General features: G+C 38.4%; 1 protein-coding gene across 4 annotated transcripts; it reads left to right on the top strand.

Annotated features, from left to right (window-relative positions):
* The first annotated feature begins 16,102 nt into the window (after positions 1–16,102).
* On the top strand, positions 16,103–20,482 carry LOC142543215 (nuclear transport factor 2-like). Of its 4 annotated transcripts, none has more exons than XM_075650326.1 (11): positions 16,103–16,289; positions 16,389–16,459; positions 16,573–16,710; positions 17,018–17,282; positions 17,370–17,596; positions 17,706–17,871; positions 18,000–18,121; positions 18,246–18,311; positions 19,288–19,357; positions 19,638–19,939; positions 20,115–20,482. In XM_075650326.1, exons 2-10 carry the CDS (start codon positions 16,406–16,408, stop codon positions 19,919–19,921), a joined length of 1,392 nt encoding a protein of 463 aa, XP_075506441.1. In that variant the 5' UTR covers positions 16,103–16,289; positions 16,389–16,405; the 3' UTR covers positions 19,922–19,939; positions 20,115–20,482. The 4 variants fall into 4 exon arrangements, with proteins under 4 accessions (XP_075506441.1, XP_075506440.1, XP_075506438.1 ...); XM_075650325.1 differs by having other exon boundaries at positions 19,638–19,943; XM_075650323.1 differs by lacking the exon at positions 20,115–20,482 and having other exon boundaries at positions 19,638–20,100.
* Positions 20,483–26,161: the final 5,679 nt, after the last annotated feature.

The following is a 26,161-nucleotide window of genomic DNA, read 5'->3' as shown; positions in this document are numbered from 1 at the left end:
ACATTAATTTTTATAACGTTCTCCTTTAATTGAAATAACACACACAACATGCTAATTTTAAAAGTTTTAGATTCTTAAATCACTAAAAACATAAATTAGGCTTTAAAGATACTAACAACTTAATAAATTATTTAAAACACCCCATCCTCAACTTAAAATAAAATACTGCATTTAAAATTTGCCAAACTCGTCACCGGTCTCTTTTCCTCGGTCTCGCATCGAATAATCGCCTGAAACATGAAACTTGAAAAACATTTTAACGTGCATCACCATAAACATGAATAATTTAAAATAATGCATTTTCATAAATTATGCATGGCTAAAACTCATTTAAAATTAATTAAATAGATGCATGGGTTTTACGTGTATTGATTCTTGGGCACTACAGTTCCTCCCCCACTTGTAAAAATTTCGTCCTCAAAATTAAATCTTACCGAACAACTCCGGGTAGCGACTCCTCATATCCGATTCTGCCTCCCTAGTGGCCTCCTCCACTGATTGGTTTAGCCACTGGACTTTGACCAGCTTAGTCACCTTGTTCCGGAGTCTGCGCTCCTGCCTGTCTAGAATTTGAATCGGTCGCTCCTCATACGACAGGTCTGGACCAAGCTGCAACGGCTCATAACTCAGAATATGCGAAGGATTAGCCATATATTTCCTCAGCATCGAGACGTGGAACACATTGTGTACCCCGGCCAGATTTGGCGGAAGGGCAACACGATAGGCTAGTGTCCCAACTCTGTCCAAAATTTCAAACGGTCCAATGAACCTCGGACTCAACTTGCCTCTTTTCCCGAATCTCATCACCCCCTTCATAGGTGCTATCTTGACGAAAATGTGATCACCAACGGCAAATTCGAGATCTCTCCTCCTCTTATAAACATAACTCTTCTGACGACTCTGGGTGGTCTTCATTCTATCACGAATCTTGACCACCACGTCTACAGTCTGCTGAACTATTTCTGGTCCAAGTTCCGCTCTTTCTCCGATCTCGTCCCAATGAACTGGTGATATGCACTTTCTTCCATATAAGGCCTCGTAAGGAGCCATACCTATTGATGATTGGAAGCTGTTGTTGTAAGTAAATTCCACTAGAGGTATCTTAGACTCCCAAGTTCCCTGAAAATCAATCATACACGCTCGCAACAAGTCCTCTAAAATCTGAATCACTCGCTCAGACTGGCCATCTGTCTGCGTGTGAAAAGCTGTACTGGAAAGCAACTTTGTCCCCATGGCTGCATGTAAGCTCTTCCAGAAGGACGATGTGAATCTCGGGTCCCTGTCGGACACAATTGAAACTGGGAATCCATGCAGACGGACTATCTCCCTGATATAAAGCTCCGCATACTGCGTCATGGAGAAAGTCGTCTTCACTGGCAAAAGGTGCGCTGACTTAGTGAGCCGGTCCACTATAACCCAAATGGCATTAAAACCTCTGACTGATCTAGGCAACCCAACCACAAAATCCATAGTAATATTCTCCCATTTCCACTTTGGGATCGGGAGTGGCTTAAGCATGCCTGCTGGCCTCTGATGCTCTGCCCTCACCCGCTGACAAGTGAGGCATTCTGACACAAATCGACGGATGTCTCTCTTCATCCCTGGCCACCAATACAAAATCTGGAGATCCTTATACATCTTGGTACCTCCTGGATGGATAGAATACGGAGATGCGTGTGCCTCTGTCAAAATATCCTGTCTGATCGATTCACCACTAGGCACCCACATTCTACCTCTGTATCTCACAATCCCATCTGACACTGTATAAAGAACACTGCCCTTGGCCTCATCTTTCAGTCTCCATTTCTGTAGCTGATCATCTGAAGACTGTCCTGCCCGGATACGGTCTAGCAAATCAGATTTGACTGTCAGATTAGACAGCCTAGGAGCTCTGCCCTCACGATAAATCTCTAGACCAAACTTCTGAATCTCAGACTGAAGAGGTCTCTGCACTGACAACTGCGCTACAACTGCCACCTTCCTGTTCAATGCGTCTGCGACAACATTAGCCTTTCCCGAATGGTAGCTAATTTCGCAGTCGTAATCCTTCACCAGCTCTAACCACCGCCTATGTCTCATATTCAGCTCTTTCTGCGTGAAGAAATATTTGAGACTCTTATGATCGGTGAAAATCTGACATTTCTCGCCGTATAGGTAGTGTCTCCAAATTTTCAGTGCGAAGACAACGGCGGCTAACTCAAGATCATGCGTCGGGTAGTTCTTCTCGTGCACTTTCAACTGCCTGGAAGCATAAGCTATGACCCGACCCTGCTGCATCAATACTGCGCCTAACCCGAGCTTAGATGCATCGGTATATAACACAAAGTCTCCTTGCCCTGATGGCATGGCTAGCACCGGCGCAAAAATAAGAGCTTGCTTCAACGTATCGAAGCTCTTCTGACATTCATCACTCCACACAAATTTGGCATTTTTCTTGGTTAGTGAAGTGAGTGGCACTGCTATGGACGAAAATCCCCGAATGAACATACGGTAGTAACCGGCTAAACCCAAAAAAGCTGCGGATTTCTGATGCATTCTTCGGTTCGACCCAATCCTTAACGGCTGCTACTTTTGCTGGATCCACTTCAATGCCACTGCTAGACACTATATGCCCCAAAAACGCTACTTTCTGTAACCAAAACTCGCACTTACTGAACTTCGCAAATAACTTGCGACTCTGCAAAACCTGCAACACTGTCCTCAAATGCTGGCTATACTCCTCATGGCTCTTTGAGTATATGAGAATATCGTCAATAAACACTATGACGAACTTATTCTTGATCGTTACCTTGTTCAACTCTCGGTAATCGATGCACAGCCTCATACTCCCATCCTTCTTCTTTACAAAGAGCACTGGTGCGCCCCATGGTGAGAAACTAGGGCGAATAAACTCCTTGTCTAAGAGCTCCTGAATCTGCTGCTTAAGTTCTAACATTTCTGCCGGAGCTAATCTGTACGGTGCCTTAGAGATTGGCACTGTGCCTGGCATGAGATCAATTGCAAACTCCACCTCTCTATCTGGTGGAAGGCCTGCGACGTCGTCTGGAAAATCTCTGACTACTGGAACCCCTGATACAGAAGGAGTGGGCACGTCCGGTGCTGAGATAATGCTGGCCAAGAAGGCCTGACACCCCTTCGAAATGAGTCTCCGTGCCTGCATGCAAGAGATCACGCGCGGGAAACTCCTCTATCTGGCTGGCTCAAAAAAAAACTGCTCCATGCCCAATGGTGTGACTAACACTGATCTCTTCTGAAAGTCGATAAGAACTCTGTACTTAGTCAGCCAGTCCATTCCCAATATGATGTCGAATTCTGGCATCGGCAATAGGATTAAATCTGCATATACTAGGTGGCCATGCAGTTCTAGATCGATATCTCTGACCACACTGGTAGCTAGCAGCTTTTCCCCTGATAGGACTGTCACTGAAAATTTCACGTCTAGGCCAATGGACTTGAGGTCCAAATGATTAGCAAAAGTCTCCGAAATGAAGGAGTGAGTGGCTCCTGAGTCTATCAGTGCAGTTGTGGATAATCTCTTAATAAAAACGTTTCCTGAGATGCGTTAGCACAACACAAAACTTATATCCCCAACATACAAACAGTAACCTAAAGCATAATAGAACTCAATATCCCAAGTCACACAAAATATTACTAGCACACTAATAATCCCAAGCAAAATTCCCACATGCATGGAAAAATAATACTGAGTTTAGGTAGAAAAGTTTACCAGTCAGTAAAGTGGTGTCTGGATCCGCCTCCTGTGCGTGCATGGCGAATACCCTGCCCTGGGTTGGCTGCTTCCACTGCGGGCACTCCTTCACAATGTGGTCACTGGATCCGCATTTGAAGCATTTGCCTGATCCGTACAAACACTGGCCCCTATGCTGACGATTGCACTTTGGGCACACGGGGTATTCTGGCTTCTGAGGAACTCCCTGCTGCTGGATTGGACCCTTGCCCTGCGGCGGTCCATGATACTGCTTCTTCCCTGGCGGCCCCTGGGGAGGCCTCCTATGCTGGGGTCGCTGATGCTGCTGCTGCTGGTACTGCGGAGCCTGATAGGGCTTCTTGCTTTGCCTGTCAGCCTCAATATCTCGCTGGTCTTGCTCTGCCGCCAGCGCTCTAGATACGGCGACTGCATAAGTAGTAGGGCCAGCTACCCTCACATCACGGCGCAAGATCGGCCGCAGTCCATCCATGAAATGCCTCAGCTTTGCTTGGGCATCATTCGCAATGAGGGGTACGAAGTAACACCCCCTCTCAAACTTTCTGACAAAATCTGCCACACTACTGTCTCCCTGTCTCAGCGTCATAAATTCCCTGGTCAGACGAGAGCGTACCTCTTCAGTGAAGTACTTGGCGTAGAACACCTCTTTGAATCCGTTCCACGACAGAGTCTGCAAGTTTACTGCCACTGATGCACTCTCCCACCATAATCTAGCATCCCCTGACAGCAAGAATATAGCACATCTGACCCTGTCAGCGTCAGTCAGCTCCATAAAGTCAAATATTACCTCGATGGACTTGATTCATCCCTCAGCTACCATCGGGTCAGTAGTATCCGAAAACTCCTTCGGACTCATCCTCCTGAACCTCTCATATACTGCCTCTGGTCTAGGCCTCTCCTCGGGGCCTACATCAGTCTGGTTCCTCGCAAACTGTGCGAAGAATTGAGTCATTCCTGCCAGCATCTGCTCTTGCATATCTGGCGGTGGAGGTGGAGGATTGGCTCTCTCCTTATTTCGGGTCTCTCGATCTTCTTCCCTTGCTTCTCGGTCAACCACACGTCTAGGAGGCATTCTGTCTCATCAATTACCCAACACGTAAACACACTATGCATGAACATGATATCAATGACATAGGACGCACGAAATCTAAACTCAAAACATGGATATGCTGCATTCATGATTCAATGCTTACTACATACATAATGCAAAAATTAAAATTTACAGATTTGAGGTGTGACTTCGAGAGCTTCTTGCGACTGGCAGTAGGCATAACCCTTTACAGGAACACCGCTCTGATACCAACTGTAGCGTACCGTACTTTTACCGTTCAAAATTTGCGGAAAAATTTAAAATTTTCTTAAACATAACATAACCTTCAAAGTTTGCCATAAAATATCTCAACCAAGTCCCCCATAAGACATGGTTGCTCAAAATAACTTCAATAAAATTTGCTCACAAAAGGTTTGCTCAAAGTGTTTCCCTCAAAACATGAAATCAGAGTAAATTAATATTTGCATAAAAACATAAACATTGCGGTCCTCGGGTTAGCCTCCCGCTCAGTCCAAGCCTGCCCCTTGGTTGCCACCTCTTGTCTCCTCATCAACATACTCACCTGCATCGATAAAGTCTAGTGAGTCTAAAGACTCAACACGTATAAACAAGGAAATAGCGAGTAATACATAATAAAACCGCATGCAACTTTAAAAATAGAACATACATACTTGAACTTGAATTTAACATGCTTGAAACTTGAGTATCGTGAGCTTAACTTAGACGTGCCATCAACATGAGCTTTTCTTAAACATTCTCGTAACATAAACTTGAGCGTATAAAGCATAATTTTGCGTAGAGGCATGTTTCAAAGTAAGTGACCCATAACATAATAAGGCCTGATCAAACACACCACAGTACTGGGCTGACAGGGACGTATCCACTGCCGCATACATAAGATCCTCGTTCATAAGTTTAACGGGTGGATTGGTCCCTATTCATAAGTTTAACGCTTTCCAATCCCGATCTGAACCCGTTCATAAGTTTAACGAGGCGGAGAGGTCCTCGGCCACGTTCACCGACTTCCAAACCCATTCATACGTTTGGTCACAAAGCAATTAGCATACCTCAAAACTTTAAAATGTTTTCTTTTGCACGTCATCATACTTACTTGGCGTTGAGGGATTCGTTGGACTTCGATCGGGGTCGTCGCTGCTGCACATACTAACATGAAACTGCATACTAAACTTGCATAGCTTAGACGTATCAATCCTACTTACTTACAAGTTCATTCAATTACTTAGGACGTTCTAAAATTCCCGTGACTCGACCTTGTAAATCATTGTACTAGACCATGACATCAAACCTCAAGGCATACTATAGAATTTTTCCCAAAATATGAAGGACACGGACCCCGTGCCTACCTCTGTGTATGGGTCCGTGTAGGTTCGGGTGAGAAGAACTTGAAAGGAGGAGTGGAGACGGACCCCGTGTCCGGGTCCGTCTAAAGGTCCGTCTAGACTCTCTAAAAAGACACCGAAGGGAAACAAAGGCACGGACCCCGTGTCAGGGTCCGGGTAGACATCCGTGTAGGCACTGGAAAAGTACACTAAGTGAAACCCAAAGGCACGGACCCCGTGCCCTCATCCGTGTAGGGGTCCGTGTAGCTACTGTGAACGCGTACCCACGAGAATTCAAGTGCTTGTGGCTTCCTCTTCCTATTTCGATCACCCAACCGTGACTCGACACCTTGAGACCCGTCCTAGAGCGTCACGACATTGTACCAAACCCAAGTAAGCCATTATAATTGTTCCCAAGTGTGACAATCCACAACTAATGACACAACTCGAAGTTCGACACCATTTTCCTCCTTCACTCTTGATTCCACTTGGTGCCTAACGACACGAAAAGAGACACCAAAATCATCCCAACATCGAACTAAAAATACCTAGACGCAGCAACGATCACCCGTCGATTTCCAACGAAGTCTGCAACAATTAAACTTCAAGAACACAATTTACGTAAAAGTCGCAGTTTGAGCAGTCCCACGAAAAACGCTATAACTCACTCAATTTTTGTCCAAAAATTTTGAATCATATATCAAATCGAAGGTATCAAAAAGCTCTACGTTTTTCACGTTGAAAGTTTTCTCAAAATCTCGACCTAAAATTCGCAGTTTTAAGAAGAACAGTAAAAACGTGATTTATATCTAAAATTTTTTTCTTCAAAGTCGATCCAATCAATTAATCGCTCAAACTACGAACATCATACACATGATTTTAGGCATAAAAACAACGCAACACATAATATGACATGATCGACGCAGCAAAGGAGAGATTATAAGTGCCTTTTGATGATAAACTTTACCGAAACAGCGATACCGACGCGGGAATGGAGCGAGGCTTGATCCGGGACGAACGAGGCACTAAAATCCTCAAAGAAAACACACGAAAAGTTGCTGGAAATCGAAGAGGGAAGGGGCGGCTGCTCTAGCTTGAGGAACCCTAGGTTTTCTCTCACAAAAATAATAAAAATCTCAATGTGAAGTGAGTGTGTGTGTTTAGTCGTGTACAGGTGTGTGTAAAAGTGTGTGTGTGCGTGTTTTAGTAATTAGGGAGTAAATTATGCTTAATTAAATAATTAATCATCAATTAAAACACTAACTCTCTCCTAATTAAAGTAAAATACACATTAATTTTTATAACGTTCTCCTTTAATTGAAATAACACACACAACATGCTAATTTTAAAAGTTTTAAATTCTTAAATCACTAAAAACATAAATTAGGCTTTAAAGATACTAACAACTTAATAAATTATTTAAAACACTCCATCCTCAACTTAAAATAAAATACTGCATTTAAAATTTGCCAAACTCGTCACCGGTCTCTTTTCCTCGGTCCCGCATCGAATAATCGCATGAAACTTGAAAAACATTTAACGTGCATCACCATAAACATGAATAATTTAAAATAATGCATTTTCATAAATTATGCATGGCTAAAACTCATTTAAAATTAATTAAATAGATGCATGGGTTTTACGTGTATTGATTCTTGGGCACTACATGCGGAGCCCCGAGCCAGGGTACGGAGCCCTTAGCTTTAAAAATAACCAGGGAATGGAGCCCTGGGCCAGGGAGCGGATCCCAGGACTTGGAGTGGTCGAGGTGCGGAGCCCCGAGCCAGGATACGGAGCCCTGGGCTTAACAAATAACCAGGGACGGAGCCCTGGGCCGGGGAGCGGATCCCGGATCTTGGATTGGTCGAGGTGTGGAGCCCCGAGCCAGGGTATGGATCCCTGAGCTTAACAAATAACCAGGGTAAAGAGCCCTGGGCCGGGGAGTGGATCCCAGGACTTGGAGTGGTCGAGTTGCGAAGCCCCGAGCCAGGGTATAGAGCTCTGGGCTTAACAAATAATCAGGGTACGGAGCCCTGGGCCAGGGAGCGGATCTCGAGACTTAGAGTAGTCGAGGTGCGGAGCCCCGAGCCAGGGTACGGAGCTCTGGGCTTAACAAATAACTAGGATACGGAGCCCGGGGCCGGGGAGCGGATCCTGGGACTTATAGATTAACCGGGACCTTGTACCTCCCGGGTTTAGATATAATATTTATGTACTTTCTGATAAGAAAAGAACTTCATTACATCTTCCAACAATAATTACATCTTTTAGACATAATACTTTTTCAAATGAAATACATTCTACGGCCTTTTGAGAGAATGCCCCTGAGTATCTTCTAAGTAGTAAGCTCCAGAACTAACTTTTCCAACGATTTTGAAGGGACCTTCCCATCAAGCTTCTAGCTTGCCCATATCTCCCGATGGATTTACTTTCTTCATGACTAGATCTCCTATCTAAAAATTTCGGATCCGAATGCTCTTATTATATGATCTTATAACTCGGCTTCGATAGACTTCCATCCAGATCATTGCCTGCTATCTTTTTTCTTCCAATATGTTCAGTACCATTGCCCGGCTCTGATCATTACCATCCAGGTAAGATTCTATCCGGGCAGAAGTTTGCCCAATTTCCACGGGTAAGATAGCTTCGGTACCATAAACCAGATTAAAAGGAGTTTCTTAAGTAGGTGCTCGGGGTGTAGTCCTATATGCCCATAGAACGCTAGGTAACTCTTCCACCCATTCTTTTCCATTGCCCTGCAGCCGAGTTTTCAAAACTTGCACAATAATTCTATTCACCACCTCTGTTTGCCCATTTGCCTGGGGGTAGGCAACTGAGGTGAAAGATTGAGTGATCTTCATATCTTGACACCAGGATGTGATCTTCTTCCCTTGAAACTGCATTCCATTGTCTAAAATTAACCTTCGAAGAATCCCGAATCGGCATACGATATTCTTCCATAGAAACTTTAACACTTCTTCCTCGATAATTTTAACCAGGGGCTCGGCTTGTACCAATTTGGAAAAATAGTCAACCGATACCAAGAGAAATTTCTTTTGAGCCCCGACAATTGGAAAGGGACCAACAATGTCCATATCCCACTGATCGAAAGGGCAAGATGCCCAGATAGGCTTCATTGGAGTGGCCGGGCTATGCTGAAAATTAGAGTGATGCCGACATCCTTCACATGCTCGGACCATCTGGGAAGAATCCTGGTTTAGAGTGGGCCACTAGAATCCGACCAACATGGATTTCCTAGCTAATGCAGTTCCTCCAAGATGCTCTCCACAACATCCTTCATGTATCTCCAGGATGACATACTCTACTTCTTCCCCAGCTAGACACTTCAACAGAGGTCCTTGGTACTATCTCCTGTACAAAATTTTGTTTAAGAAAACAAACCTGGAAGCTTGCTTTCTAATTTTTTGAGCCTGGGCTCGATCTTCAGGCAACTGGCCTTGGGTCATGAACTTGATGAGAGGTGTCATCATGAGTCATTTTGCATTGGTAGCAACTCTTCCTCTGTAGAAAGAACTAGCCAGGTGAAAAGTAATATCTCCTGGGTGCTAACTTCTGTTAGAAAGGTAGCAAATTTGTCCAAGGAATCTGCTTCATTGTTCTCTTCTCGGGGGATTTTTTCAATGCTCCAATCCACGAAGGATTCTGCCTGAGACAAAAAAAGCTTTAAATATTTGAGCATCCTTTCATCCTAGGCTTCATAAGCTCCCATTATCTGCTGAGTTACTAATTGCGAATCAGAATAAAAGATGACCTGTGAGGCTCATGCTTCCCTGGCAGCACTCATACCGGCCAGAACAGCTTCATACTCTGCTTCATTATTGGTAACCCAGGAATCAATCCTCAAAGCCAACTTAACTTTCTCCCCTGAGGGTGCTACTACCAGTATTCCAACTCCACATCCGATCAAACTGGATGCCCCATCTACAAAGACCCTCCATACCTCTTCCTTATCTAGTTGAATCATCTGTGAAATAAAGTCAGACAAGGCTTGAGATTTGATTGCCACTCGGGGTTTGTACTCGATGTCATATTCTCCAAACTCAATGGTCCATTTTACCATCCTTCCGGAAACTTCAGAGTGAGTCATGATTCTCCCGAGAGGACAGTTGGTAAGCATAGTGATCGGATGAGATAGAAAATAAGGCCGTAATTTTTGAGCAGACATGATTAGGGATAGAGCTATCTTCTCTACTTCACAATATCTGAGCTCGGCTCCTCTGAGAGCGTGGCTGAAAAAATATGCCGGCTTCTTATCATAACCTTCTTCTCGTATAAGCACTGAGCTGACAGCATATTCTGTTGTAGACAAGTAAACAAAAAAATTTTCCCCAGTCTTGGGCTTTACTAAGACAGGAAGCTCGGCCAAATGGCTCTTAAGATCTCTGAATGCCTGTTCACATTTATCATTCCAACCAAACTTTTGCGCATTCCTGAGGACTTGAAAGAAAGTATAGCTTCTATGTGCAGACTGGGAGATGAATCGAGATAGAGCAGCAATTCTCCCAGTTAGCTTTTGTACCTCTCGGATGGATCGAGGGGATGACATGTTTAAGACGGCCTTGACTTTCTCGGAGTTAACATCAATTCCTCGATCAGTAACTACAAAGCCCAAAAATTTACCACTCTTTACCCCAAAGATTCATTTGGCAGGGTTGAGCTTAATCCCATAACATCTGAAAGTGGCAAATGTTACTTCCATATCAACAATAAAACAAGAAGCCTCCCGAGACTTACCAAGTATATCATCCACGTAAACTTCAATGTTTCTACCCAGCTGTTCTGCAAATACTCAGTTTATTAATAGTTGATATGTGGCTCCAGTATTCTTCAGTCCAAAGGGCATAACCACATAACAAAACATGCCCCCTGAAGTAATGAAACTAGCTTTGTCCTTATCAGCCTTGGCCAGTGGAATTTGATAGTACCCCTGGTAAGCATCCATAAAGCTAAGCAATTCATATCTAGAAGTAGAATCCACCAATTGATCAATTCGGGAAAGAGGATAATGATCTTTGGGGCAGGCTTTATTAAGATCTCTGAAGTCCACACACATCCTCGGGCAGGCTTTATTAAGATCTCTGAAGTCCACACACATCCTCTGTTTTCCCGCAGCCTTAGGAACTAGTACTATATTCGAGAGCGAGGTAGGAAATTGTACCTCTCGAATGGGGCCTGCCTTCAATACTTTCCGAACTTGCATATCAATTACTTTATCCTTTTCTAGACCGAAATGTCTTTTCTTTTGCTTTACTGGCTGAGATCTCGACATGATATTTAAGCTATGCTCAACCACCTGGGGTGAGACACCAGTTAATTCCTGTTGAGACCAAGCAAAAACATTGATATTAGTTTTCAAACAATTCAATAGATTGACCCGGGTGGATGATTCAAGATCTCGGGCCATCCAGATCTCCTTCCCTAGCTCAATCTCCACTATCTCCTGCTTTTCTTCTGCTACAAAATGTACTTCCCCTTTCTCGAATACTCTCTCCACATCACTATGAGCCTTTCCCTTCTCATCCCTCCTTACTCTCTTTTGATCTACCCTAAATATTTCCACATAACATTTTCGGGAAGAAGATTGAACTCCCCGGACCTCCCCCACTTGATTTTTGACTGAAAATTTTATCTTCTGGTGGTATGTAGATGCGACAACCTTTAATTCATTCATGACCGGTCGGCCTAGAATAATGTTGTACGATGAGGGGGCATCCACGACTGTGAAAGTATTCATAACTGTTTTCCTTAACTCCCGAGTACCAAGGGTTAAAGGCAAAATAATCTTCCCTTCGGGATATACAGCATGACCCGCAAAACCAAAGAGAGCTGTCTAAATCGGCTCCAACTGATACCCTTGCAAATCCATCTGCACTAGGGCTTCCTTGAAAATGACATTCACAGAGCTTCCTGAGTCAACAAAAACCCTTATGACATCATAATTAGCAACCCGGGCTTGAATCACCATGGCATCATTATGTGGCAGACTGACTCTTTGAATATCATCAGGACCGAAACTGATAACCTAATCATTTCTTCTTACTCCTTCAACCTCCATGCAATCTCTTCTACCCCGCGCCTTTCTTGCCCGATTAGATGGTAGAACCTCCGGAGATCATTTTTATTACGCCCAAGGCAGGGGGTGAAGTTCTTTTTTTTTCGGGCTCAAGATTTCTCCTCCCGCTTGTGGTGCCTCGAGAATCTTCTCTAGAATTGGGTCTGTGGCGCTGATTTACCCATGGTGGTATTCTTGTCTTTCTGCCCAATGAGTTGTGCTCTGGTTCCGCAGGCTGAACATATTCCCTTTTTAATATCCGACACTAACTTGTGTCATTAATGCATAAAACTATGTTTTAAAGGTTATTCAAGACGCGATCGAGGAACGGAAACCGAGGACCATTTAAGGGAAAATATTTTTATTAAACAATTATTTTTAATTGTTGAAATGTGTAGTCTATTTTAACTGAAATTTTTGAAAATGAGGTGTTTTGAGGTGTTTTTATACGCCGAGTCGTATTTTTAAACGGTATTTGATTTTCGACGAAAATATGAACTTTGCGATAACTCGGCTATTATTTTCACAAACTTTCCTAAACAAAATATTTTAAATATTAATTAATGAGCTTAATGGGCCTAATATACTATGTTAATGGACCTAAGCTTACATCTTGTGTTCTAATTGATATTTAAAAGCCAAAAACCCTCCCTTAACCTACATAACCACCCGCCCCTTCCTCTAAACTTTACAAGGACTCTTCCATCAGCCTCTACATGAACACACACACACACACACCACACACCAGCCCTCACATGAATTTTGAAGGAGAATTCAGCAAGGGTCGTCTCTTTGCCAACGTTCCTCGCATCGCCAAATTTTTTTCGGGCATAATATACGCAAAGGCATGCCTTAACTTTCTTTCAAACATCTTTCACATCATAGTATGTGTATTTAATTATTCTTGCATGAAAAACATGATACACATCTTTTATTTTCTTTTTTCATATGCCATGGCCAAAAACTCATGTTCTAGTGATCCAAAACTCTTGTCAATGGTGCATAAAGGGGCTGCCATGATAGGGCGATAAAAAGGGATGAATTTCAGAGGATTTAGGAGGCTAGACATGGTTGCACAGGGGCTGGACATGGAGGGTACCTAGCTTGTACGAAAATAAGAGTCCTAGTGGCTAAGGGGCCTTCGGCTAGGAGTCATTGTTGGTTACGGTTTCTAGCTGCTTTTAGAGCATGACTAGGAGACCTAAGAGGTCTACATGAGGGTTCTAAGATGGCTGCACGAGGGTTGGCTCGAATGACAAGGAGGATCGCACTAGTTGAGGGAGCCGCGCACATGCATAGTTGACAGATGGAAGGTCTGGGGCTTCTAGGTCTTCTAGGATCGGTCTAGTAGGATCCTTAAGGTTCGGTCAGGGTCTTAGGAGGGTCAGCTAGGGTCTGGTTGGGTTGGTTAAGGGCTAGGGCTGAAGTGTGTAAGGTTAGTCAAGCTAGAGTTTTGAAATATAAGTGCAGAAAAATTCAGTAAATTCCTAGGCTTGTGCAAGGGTCTTGATTGGATTTATTTGGGTTGACTATGGTTTACATAGGTGTTATTAAGCTTTGATGCAAATTTGGTAAAGTTTGGGAAAGTTACGAGTCAATACGAGTCAAAACCAGGTTGTACGTGTAAGTTTAAAAACGAGTCGAGGAATATATCGAAAAGCTAGGTTTTAAGCCTAAGAATATGTATGTGAATGTTTTAAGGTTATATGTTAAGTTTGGAATGATTTGGGACGTCTTTCGAGGTCTAAGGATAAATACAAAAAATCATGCTTATAGGGGTAACACGGTCATTTTACACCTGAAAAATTTTAGACGTCCTTGCAGTGCCCTGATTGCTGTAATATATGCTAAAATGTTTATTTTAAATGTTTATAGAATTTTATGATGAAACGTTAATGCTAAAAGACATGTTGTATTCTTGGTTAAAAGAAAAATGATTTATATGTGCATGAATTTTTATAAGTGATGAAAATATGAAACATTGGAGGAGGTGAAGTGATTGTGACTAATACGATGATATGATGATACGATGATATGATTGGAGATATCGTGAGAGAAAAGGCCCCATAGAGAGCCCGTTTACTGGAGAAGGCCTCAGAGGGAGCCCGACGATCGTATTTCCATCGACACTATATGATGATATGATAGGTCAAGACTCAGTTGACGGGTGAGAGTGTCGCTGATGTCCCCGCCGCCCAGTACTGTGGTTACACGTAGATGGATCTATCGATCTTCAGCTGCTACGAAAGTCACAATTAACGATCCAAATTCAATAAAAGGAAAACGTATACGTATATGATGAAAAAAAATATGATATGATATGATGAAATGTAAAATGTTTAAGTTTATGCATGTTCATGAAAAGCTATTTTAAGTAAAAGTATTTTCACTATTGCATGTGATTGTATACGTATTACTTGTTATCATGGTTAAGGTCTGCTGAGTCAATAGACTCACTAGGTGTGATCGATGCATGTGAGCTTGATAATAATGGAGGTCTTGATGGTTGAATTAGCTGGACTGAAGGTGCACACAACCCGAGGACCGGCGCTAGTTTTTCCGCACTTATGTTTATGACTTATGCTAATGATTTAAGTTACTTTTAAAGATTTTATGACTTATGATGCTTTTGAGAGGTTTTCGAGAGGATGTTAGAGTTAGTTTATTTTGAAATTTTGCTAAGTTTAGGTTTGGTAAATGATTGACGATTTTATGTTTTGAATTATTTCCTTTGGATTTTCAAATATAGTTGGTGGTTTTATTTTTTTAAATGGTGCAAAGTATTTTAAATTATATTTATATATGTATGTATGGGCTCGGCCGAGTAGATGGATAAAAAAAATTCTACTATATTTTAAAGAAAAACGAGTAGTTGACGTTTCATGACTAATCAGTTGAACTGACTATATGATTGATCTGTTAAACTGACTCAGGGTGTCATGTTCAGTTCTAACTGATAGTTTAGTTGACTTTGCAGATTCAGTTTTACTTTGTTCAGTTCTATTGCATCCGATTGTTTAACTCAACTCATTAATCTTCAGTTCGGATGACTTCAGTTTAGATAGCTTCAGTTCGAGTTACTTCAGTTGAGCTGATCATTTCTACACTCTTCGATGCTCTATTTGTCAAACTTTGAAACATTTAATTCTAACATAACTGATAGTTCAGTTCGATTGCATCCGATTATTCACTCATCAATCTTCAGTTCGGATGACTTCAGTTCAGACAACTTCAGTTTAAATAGCTTCAGTTCGAATTACTTCAGTTGAGTGGTTTCAATTTAGCTGATCAATTCTTCTTTATTTGTCAAACTCCAAAACCTAATTCAAACATATTGATATATCCATGTATTTTTTCAAATAAAAATCGGTACAAAACATTAAAAATATTGTACTAATATATGATATTTCAAAATCAACTCTTTCAGATCTGATACTAATATATGATATTTGAGTATACAACAAGTGTGACAAATGTTGATATATTATAGTAGTTCTAATTTTATACTCAAAATTTTATTTTTTATACTATATATATAACATTTAGCATTCAAATATCATTTATTAGTTCTAAATTTTCAATGTTCTGTATCGAATTTCATTTGGAAAAAAAAACATATGTTGGTCTAGGGAGTACATAATCTTTTTTGTGCGAATGAGTGAATACAGAAATTTTTTAGATTTGACAAAAACTGAACATAAATACAACTATGAAAAAAATTAAATTGAACAAAAATCGAACATAAATACAACTATACTGATAGAAATTTAAAAACAAGTCTCCCATAAAATAATGCCATAAAATAATTAATCATTAATCAGTCCCAAAAGTATATTCTCTCTTTAATTAATAACAATCCTAGTTGAACTGACATTGCAACGAGTCCAATATAAATACGCAAACCATTTTTTTTAAAAAGTAAACCATTAAACAAGTCCAAATTCGCTGCCTAGCTTCCCGCTTCCACCCTTAAACCCTAGATCCTTCGGCCGAAGCTTACTGAAATTTTTGAAATCGTGAAGAATTTAGAGAATTTTACGCACGAGTCGCGGTCTTTCCTGCCATCTTACGATTCAATCGCTGCCTATTGGAATCCAGGTATTAAAAGATTGTGTTCATTTATATCATCATATGATGTGATCCGAAATGATCTTTGATAATATGGCTCGTGTGAATCAGCTAGTTTTTTTTTCAAAGTGAATCATTTGTTAACGATGGCGGCGGAAGCAACGACAATGCCTGCGGCGGCCCCTGTCTCTGCTCAAGTTGTAAGAGCTCTTATTATATGCTTTTGTTCTTATTTACTTTATCTCTTGTTTGTTTTTTTTGTCATTTTGAATGTTTGGTTCTCTAATTTGGCTGACCTCTGTTGGGATGGTAGGTCGCTAACGCATTCGTGCAGCAGTATTATCACATACTACATCAGTCTCCACAGCTGGTACATCGCTTTTATCAGGATATCAGTAAGCTTGGTCGTCCTGAGACTGATGGATCCTTGAGTATAACTACCACTATGCAAGTAATCTTTTGATCTTTCTTTTATTTTTTTTGTAAAGCGTTATAGATCATTATTGTATTTTCCCATATTTACAGTGAAATTGAGTTCAGAAATATTGTTGTGTTGATGGATAGGCTAATTATGACTATATATATGAAAAAAAAATCAATATTTTGTTTGAATGTTGTAAAAGCCCCTGTGTTGATGTATTGATATTTTGGAGATTGGGTACTATAAGCTATCTAGAAAGATGCTAAATGCTGGTTGAGTTTTCCTACTTAAAATTGTTTCTCTCTATCACCCGTTTTGTGTTTGGTTTGGTATGCAGGCCATCAATGAGAAGATTGTGTCACTTAACTATGAGAACTCCAGAGCTCAGATTCAGTCTGTGGATGCACAAGAGTCCTATAATGGTGGATTTCACGTTCTCGTGACTGGATGTCTAGCAGGGAAAGACCATTCAGTTCGTAATTTTGCTCAATCTTTCTTCCTTGCTCCACAAGATGTGGGATACTTTGTTTTAAACGACATGTTCCGATATATGAATGATGTCCCTCTGGTCAACGATGTTATGCTCGTTACTCCTGATCCAAGTAACATACTTTAGTGTTTGGTTTCCTTTCCTGTATGTTATTGACGTGGTTTGCAACCTGATGTTTTCGTTTCTCTTTGGTTGGAAGTGTCTGTCCCTGTCCTCGAGAATCATGTTTCTGAGCAGAGAAATTCACCTGTGGAGGAAGTTATTTCTGAAGAAGTTCACAACCCCACGGAGAATGGACATGTGAAAACTGTTGAAATAGAAGCCCCTGTTGCTGTGGTGGTTGATGAAGTACCGGATGATTCACAGATGGTGGTTGAATCTAGCGCCAAAATCGAAGAAGCGCCGAAAAAGTCTTATGCTTCTATCGTAAGTGGCACAAAAGCTAACACACTTTGGACTAGTATGGTTAATGGGAGCTTTCTTTTCGTCCATTTAACTGTCTAAACCAAAACCTTTCATGTACTATTAATTTCAGGTGATGCATCTTAAAAAAAATGCTGCAGCTTTCTCACCCCCTCAAGCTGCTACAAAAGCTCCACCTAAAAATATGGATCAATTGAAACCCTCTCCTACCATTGCCACTGATGGATCAGTTTCTAGTTCAGAGGCTGTTGATAATGGGAAAAACCCAGAGAGTGAAGGCATGATATTGCAAACAGCTATTGTCTATCTTATATTGTTATTTCAGTCAGAAGACACTTGTTTTTTGTTGAAATCGAGTTACTTTTATTGGTATGTCTCATCATTTGTGATTTTTCTAATTGTGCAGCTGATGGATACTCAATTTATGTAAAGGGGCTTCCTATGAGTGCCACCGTTGGCATGCTCGAGGAAGTATTCAAGAAGTTTGGGACCATAAGGAGCGATGGCATTCAAGTTAGAAGTCTCAGGGTAAGCTTAAATCTCACAGAGGTTGTTATCTTAGTTAACAGATATATAGAAACATTGATTCTTTCTGTTCTTGGACTTCTGTTACTGATGAACAATTAAATCTATTCTTATATTTTTGCTGCAGCAACAGGGGTTTTGTTTTGGCTTTGTGGAATTTGAGGAGGCAAGTTCAGTACAGCAAGCTCTTGAGGTGTGTGGCATTCTATTTTTGGATGGAGATTATTTTGTAACATTAGAAATTGATTGTTTGACTTTTTAGTTTATCTGATTGATTTAGGGAATGAAATGGTGAATGTCAGTAATGTTTCTGTTATTGGGGCGTAACTGACCACCTTGTCTCTCTTAAATAAACAAATATTGTTGGTGTGTTGAGAACGGGCTTCTGTAACCTATTTCAATCAATCATAAGTTTCATGTTTGCATATTTTTGTTCTGATAACACTTTTGTATTTTGTGACATTGCGTAGATTCGTGGAATTGCTAGCATAGGTAATTACAGTAGTTGGAACCAAAGATTTAGGAATCTACTGTGTTAACTGCTTTCTTTTGTCATTGGCTGAATGGTTTCAAATGCCTGCACAATGGGCATTTAAAGAGTGTTGTTACCTTGATAGAAGTGCATTGTAGCCATGAGCGGCATTATATGCCTTGGGCGTTGCGAGCGCACATTTTATATAGATGCTTGACTGGCACGTGGTATTAAATCATTCCCTCCACATACTAAAATGCTTAGAATTTAGATGTCTGATTTATGCTAAGCTCTTTGAGAATTTTTGTACTTTCTTTATGTTTTGCTCTCATTGTTAGATTTGTTATTGCATCTTTCATTCATGGTGATGATAAATGTATGATGTAACAACCACCAAATTATCATCATCATGGTTATCCAGAAATTCGTAGTAGATAAAGGCTAGAACCCTAGAAGCTCTAAGTAACATCGTTTTCAATCAAACATGATGTCTTGCTGACTTGCTGTTAACAAATTTCATCATGTTGATTGTTGCCTCTAGAATTATTAATGCCCATGATGAGTTTTTAGTCGTTTTGTCATAGCTGCCTAGTATTGTATCAATTTTACTGTAATATTGCCATAGAATTGGATTCTTATTCTGGTATTCCATTAATGCTCTCAGCTCTCTATTTTTCATCTCATCTTGATGATTCAGGCTTCTCCAGTATTAATTGGTGGACGCCAAGCCTTTGTTGAGGAAAAGAGGTCCACAACAAATTCACGAGGTTAGTGGACTCTGTGTCTCTGTTAGATACCATGAAATTATGGTCTAACTTCTAAATGTGCTTTTATCTATGGAAATTGGCATAATAGAGCTACACAAGAAATTCCTTGTACTGTCTATATCTTATATACTCAAATGAGATGATCTTTTCACTTCATGCCAGTATCATTGAATTTGTTTAGCTTATTTTGTTTTGAACACGTCAAATCTTACAGTTTTGGATGTTATGCATGGATATCTTCTTTCATACGTTATATATATTTTATTGTTGGGTGTAATAGGGAATAGCAGTGGAAGATTTCAATCCGAAAGGGGTTCTGGTTTTAGAAACGAGGGGGGTAGAGGGCGTGGTAATTATGGTGGTGGCAGGGGTTACAGCAGGGTTGAATTTAATGGCAGAAACGAGTTTTTCAACAGGAGTAATTATCGAGGAGGATCTTCAAATCGTGATGGATTTCAGAGACCTGAGAACATGAATAGCAATGAAGGCCGCACGAACCGAGTTGGTGGTATGACCAATGGCAGTGCAAAAGACATGGTGTGTCCGGTTTCTGCTATTGCTTGAGGGATTTTCTTGAAGGTGGTAGGTAATTGACTCAATTTGAAATCTCTAGGATAGACAGTTTCCTAGCGGAACTTAAAATTTTTATTGGACCTGGCCACTAATTAGTTGACATTTACCTTAATTTTGGGTATAATTTTGATTCGTAGATGATTTTAAGTAGTTTATTATTATTTTTTTTCCTAATTTGTTTTAGGCTGGTGACAAATTTATAATTGGGAAGAACCTTGAATACATCTTAATCTCAAGTCTTAAAATGTCATACTTTGTGGCTGGAGAGAATCATATGATACGCGATCTTAGTTCGCGTACCCAAAATCGTGCATGAAGAAATTTGATAACATGAAGAATTCAATATAGCCGAGGACAGTCGATGAAAATACACATCGATTTTCTTCTGTTTGTAGAAGATTATATTCTACTTTTAATCTGAATTTGCAGTTATATACCCCTGGTATTTATCTTGGTTATCCATATCTGAGAACACAGTTTTAAGAGCATGTTTGATGTATATGAAGTTGGAGATATGAAGTTGGTTATGCTTATGTCATTGTTATAATTTTAGTGTTTCTGCAGTAGTTAATGATATTGAAATATGAATTTTTTATTCTATTCAATAAAATTATATTTTAAAAAACTAAAATTGCACATAATTTAAAAACTAAAATTACACAACTAAAATTTTAATACTTAGGCATACTAAAAGAATCAAAATAAAAGAAAAGTAAATAAATTATTGGCAGAATCTTTTACATAGAATTTGTTGGCGTATGTTGTCATGTGTAGATACTTTCCATCCATTTGACATTAGTAAACTAATGGTTATATTCTTTCCAAACCAGTCCCAAGAAACTAACATTTCTTTGATCCTTATCAATTGTTAAGACATTTATCTTTTGGTATTCGTCTAATGTTTCCTTGTGATGTTCTCAATCCAGCATTAGCTTGAGAACAAACTTCCCTTTCCTTTTTGCTTTAGAAAATATCTTTTCAAAAGTTGGAGGATGAACTTTAATGGCTTTTGAGAGAATTGAGTTTGACTGAACATAAAGTTTCATATTTTCTCGTAGTTGAATTGAGATTTGGAAAAGACGAATTGATGATTGAGAAGAGCAGGTTTTGTTAAGCAGTATTGAGATCTCATTGTTCCATAGATCCATTTTCGTGTTTGAATTGAATTTTTTTTTTTTTTTTGGGGGAATGAAAATGGAAGAATTTGTGATTTTTAAATTATAATAAGATTAATTTTTATGAGCACGTTTGACTTTAAAAAATGTGTCCGTTGGTGATTTTCAGATTTTTTTAAAAAAAATTAGATTTTTTTTTGAAAATTTTCAATTTTTTTTAGGTTTGTTTAAAAGGTTTTTTTTTTAATTTTAATTTTAATATTTAAAGTTTGAAATTCATCGGGTCGTTGCAAAGCAGTGGCCAAATCATCCCAGCCGTTCCTATATATATTTTTATATTTCTACTTGATAAATGTCAGATTAATCTCTTAGTCCATTTAATTTAAATTTATAAAAAAATAAAAATATAAAAACAAAAAAGGGTAGTCTCTGTGCGGGCCTCACTCCATTCATCGTACTCAAAAACATTTTCGTGGGACAACCTCGACCATTGAAGGTCGATAATGAAGGGGGATGATGAAGCACACTCTCATCGCCCCTTGAACTTGATCTAACTTGGTCTTCTTTTTTCTTTTTTTTTTCCGAGCACCGAATGCAATTTCTCGAGGAAAGTGTTGATCAATGTTTTCATCAAATTGTTTTTTCCTCCGAGTAGCAAATGCAATTTCTTGAGGAAAATGTTCATCAATGTTCGTTAGGGCATGTTCAATATGTTTAATGGTCGAGGTTGTCGCGCACGGATATTTTGGCGTGCGATGAAGTGGTGAACATTTTGTTCGTGTGTTAAAAAACATTGGACTTTTTGTTTTTATTTATTTTTTAACTTTAAATAGGAGGCCAGATTAACTAGCACTTATAAATTGGAAAGATAAAAATTTATGTGATATGGTATCACACGTCGTATTTTGTGAGACACATTTCTTATTTGGGTCATCCATGAAAAATTATTACTTTTTATGCTAAGAGTATTACTTTTTATTGTGAATATCGGTAGGGTTGATCCGTCTCACAGATAAAGATTCGTGAAACTGTCTCACAAGAGATCTACTCAATTAGAAAAGTAAAAAATAAAAAAGGTAACTCATTGGATGGTCTTATCATTGCAGATCAACTGCCATGATGAATCTCAACCTTTGGAAATTTAAAGAAAATACAAAAAATTGTGAAGAATTCAAAAAAAAATTCTTGAACACCAACTGCCGTATTCTTGAAATCCAACCACATCCCTATAACTTAATCTTAGAAAAATCAAGGTTCATCTGGCATGTTGAACTTGTACTCGTACAAACCCATTATATATACTCTCATTACACTTAATTTAATATTTCATAAACTCAACCTTTGAGTTTAATATTTTAAATTTTCAATTTTCCATAAATTCAACTACATAAATGTATTCTCCAAATTTTAATTATCATCAATTCAACCCTTTAGATTTACTATATCATATTTTTATATAAATTCAATGGTTAAATTTATTGTCCTAACTGATCTAGTATTTGTGTGACCTTCAATGATTCAGAGATACAGCTTGCCATGAGTTCAAAACTCTTTGTGATTCAGGACATTGTCTTTTATTCGAGCTTACCCTTATTTGGCTCATTTTATGTACCAATATTTGATAATGAGAATGTCAGAAATAATTTTCTGATTAAACCCATCGAATCATGGTAAGATCGTATAGTAGTCGCCCCATGATTTCCTATGTATCACTGATAGTGTCTATAATAACCAATCGGTTATTATTAACGTACATTACGGCCCCTTCATCTCATATATCTCGATCGAATATGCAATCATTGGTTCATCGGGTGTTGCATATTGTATTCGATAACTATGTGATACATTCATGAAATATTCATAGTGCCATCGCATGTATAACTAGAGAACTCTTATCCCTATTGTACATCTTACTCTCTGGTCAGAGATTTCGTGCACTACTATTTCGTTAGATCACATAGAATATCCACACCCGTTGGTGAACAGTGAATTCTCGGCTACAATGCACTGGCTCTTACACATGTCTCAATTGCACCCAACTTCGTCACTTTGTAACCCTCGTGGAGTCGGCAAACAAGTCAAAGAACAATTCAATATATAGAGCCTCGATATTGTCCCGGGTCGTAATGACTGATGATGTTATAACCACAGACGATTAATGACAACCACTTGAAAAATCCGATGAAGAGTTGTTCATGTACAATCATCATATGATTATCATAAACATGATTAGATATCTTTTTGTCCTTATCATGAAACACGGTACACAACATCACAAATGCTAGTTTCAAACTCAGGCGGTCTTTATCTTTGTTTTTAGGCAGCTGAATCAACTATGAACGAATTTAAAATTTCAAGATCGAAGTGCGATTCATTTGTATTAAAATATAATCAAAATCTTTATATATGTCGATTGCATGAGTATACAGATAAAGTAAAACGAAACCATGAAATGTAAATTATATTAAAATAAAGACTGTTTATTACGACTGAGTTAGCAAATTTTTTAGCCAATCGTTGACTTACAGGTCATCTACTATAACAGATATATATTTTTAATATAATAAAATGTTAAATTTATTTTGTTAGAATCCTGTGTAAACTTTATTCAAGCATAAATTTTGTCCTCGGTATGTCTGGAAAAACCCGTGAATTGGGGATACGTATTTGCATCAGTTTGTAAACTTGAAAAACAGATGAAATTTAGTAAGAAATCAACTGACTACTACGGTAAGACAAACTCGCTAAAAATGAGATTATTTATTTATTTAATACTAAAAAGCAGGAATCGTCGAGACCAGATATTAAATATTACAAATCTACGTGTTCTAAGTTTGATTTAACGTAAAATAGTATTGTTAATATATTTGTGATAATACCAAACCAAACAATGCGTAGAGATAATAAACAAATTAAACTTAAGAAATATGTATAAATTTAAGTTTCCAAAAGCAAAATATCAAAACAATAGTTATTCACGTGAGTTTCGTGCTATTACTACATACCAAAAAAGTCAGTGTCTATCTTTCATCAATAGTAATTCTTCACATATCTCAACACTATAAAATTACGCGGGTTTTTAACATTTTAATGGAAATTGATATCATGAGTTGATAATCAAACGACTAAAATTGCACCTGGTATATAGCATATAATGTTACTCTAATTCAATCTCCTCATTTCAACCAACTCTTCTTTTTTGTCATTCGTAACAAACTCATTTGGCTGGGTTTATTTTGATTGTCAAAATAAAATAAAAATTTTAAACTTTCGCTGCGTTTGGGCACGTATGAAACCGAGATCCAACATAGAGATAATAAACAAACTTAAGAAATATGTATAAATTTAAGTTCCCAAAAGCAAAATATCAAAATAATAGTTATTCACAGTTTCGTGCTATTACTACACACAAAAAAAGTCGGTCTATCTTTCATCAATAGTAATTCTTCACATATTTCAACACTATAAAATTACGTGGGTTTTAACATTTTACTAAAAATTGATATCTTGAGTTGATAATCAAACGACTAAAATTTCACCAGGTATATAGCATATAATGTTACTCTAATTCAATCTCCTCATTTCAACCAACTCTTCTTTTTTGTCATTCGTAACAAACTCATTTGGCTGGGTTTATTTTGATTGTCGAAATAAAATAAAATTTTAAACTTTCGCTGCGTTTGGGCACGTATGAAACCGAGATCCAACATAGAGATAATAAACAAACTTAAGAAATATGTATAAATTTAAGTTCCCAAAAGCAAAATATCAAAATAATAGTTATTCACAGTTTCGTGCTATTACTACACACAAAAAAAGTCGGTCTATCTTTCATCAATAGTAATTCTTCATATATTTAAACACTATAAAATTACGTGGGTTTTTAACATTTTACTGGAAATTGATATCTTGAGTTGATAATCAAACGACTAAAATTTCACCAGGTATATAGCATATAATGTTACTCTAATTCAATCTCCTCATTTCAACCAACTCTTCTTTTTTGTCGTTCGTAACAAACTCATTTGGTTGGGTTTATTTTGATTTTCAAAATAAAATAAAAATTTTAAACTTTCGCTGCGTTTGGGCACGTATGAAACCGAGATCCAACATAGAGATAATAAACAAACTTAAGAAATATGTATAAATTTAAGTTCCCAAAAGCAAAATATCAAAATAATAGTTATTCACAGTTTCGTGCTATTACTACACACAAAAAAAGTCGGTCTATCTTTCATCAATAGTAATTCTTCACATATTTCAACACTATAAAATTACGTGGGTTTTAACATTTTACTGAAAATTGATATCTTGAGTTGATAATCAAATGACTAAATTTCACCAGGTATATAGCATATAATGTTACTCTAATTCAATCTCCTCATTTCAACCAACTCTTCTTTTTTGTCATTCGTAACAAACTCATTTGGCTGGGTTTATTTTGATTGTCGAAATAAAATAAAATTTTAAACTTTCGCTGCGTTTGGGCACGTATGAAACCGAGATCCAACATAGAGATAATAAACAAACTTAAGAAATATGTATAAATTTAAGTTCCCAAAAGCAAAATATCAAAATAATAGTTATTCACAGTTTCGTGCTATTACTACACACAAAAAAAGTCGGTCTATCTTTCATCAATAGTAATTCTTCACATATTTAAACACTATAAAATTACGTGGGTTTTTAACATTTTACTGGAAATTGATATCTTGAGTTGATAATCAAACGACTAAAATTTCACCCGGTATATAGCATATAATGTTACTCTAATTCAATCTCCTCATTTCAACCAACTCTTCTTTTTTGTCGTTCGTAACAAACTCATTTGGCTGGGTTTATTTTGATTTTCAAAATAAAATATAAATTTTAAACTTTCGTTGCGTTTGGGCACGTATGAAACCGAGATCCAACATAGAGATAATAAACAAACTTAAGAAATATGTATAAATTTAAGTTCCCAAAAGCAAAATATCAAAATAATAGTTATTCACAGTTTCGTGCTATTACTACACACAAAAAAAGTCGGTCTATCTTTCATCAATAGTAATTCTTCATATATCTCAACACTATAAAATTACGTGGGTTTTTAACATTTTACTGGAAATTGATATCT

Source organism: Primulina tabacum, chromosome 4 (genome assembly GCF_025594145.1).
Source record: "Primulina tabacum isolate GXHZ01 chromosome 4, ASM2559414v2, whole genome shotgun sequence".
NCBI classification, from domain to species: Eukaryota; Viridiplantae; Streptophyta; class Magnoliopsida; order Lamiales; family Gesneriaceae; genus Primulina; species Primulina tabacum.
The sequence above is the reverse complement of the archived record's forward strand: the minus strand, read 5'-3'. Positions and strand labels throughout refer to the sequence as shown.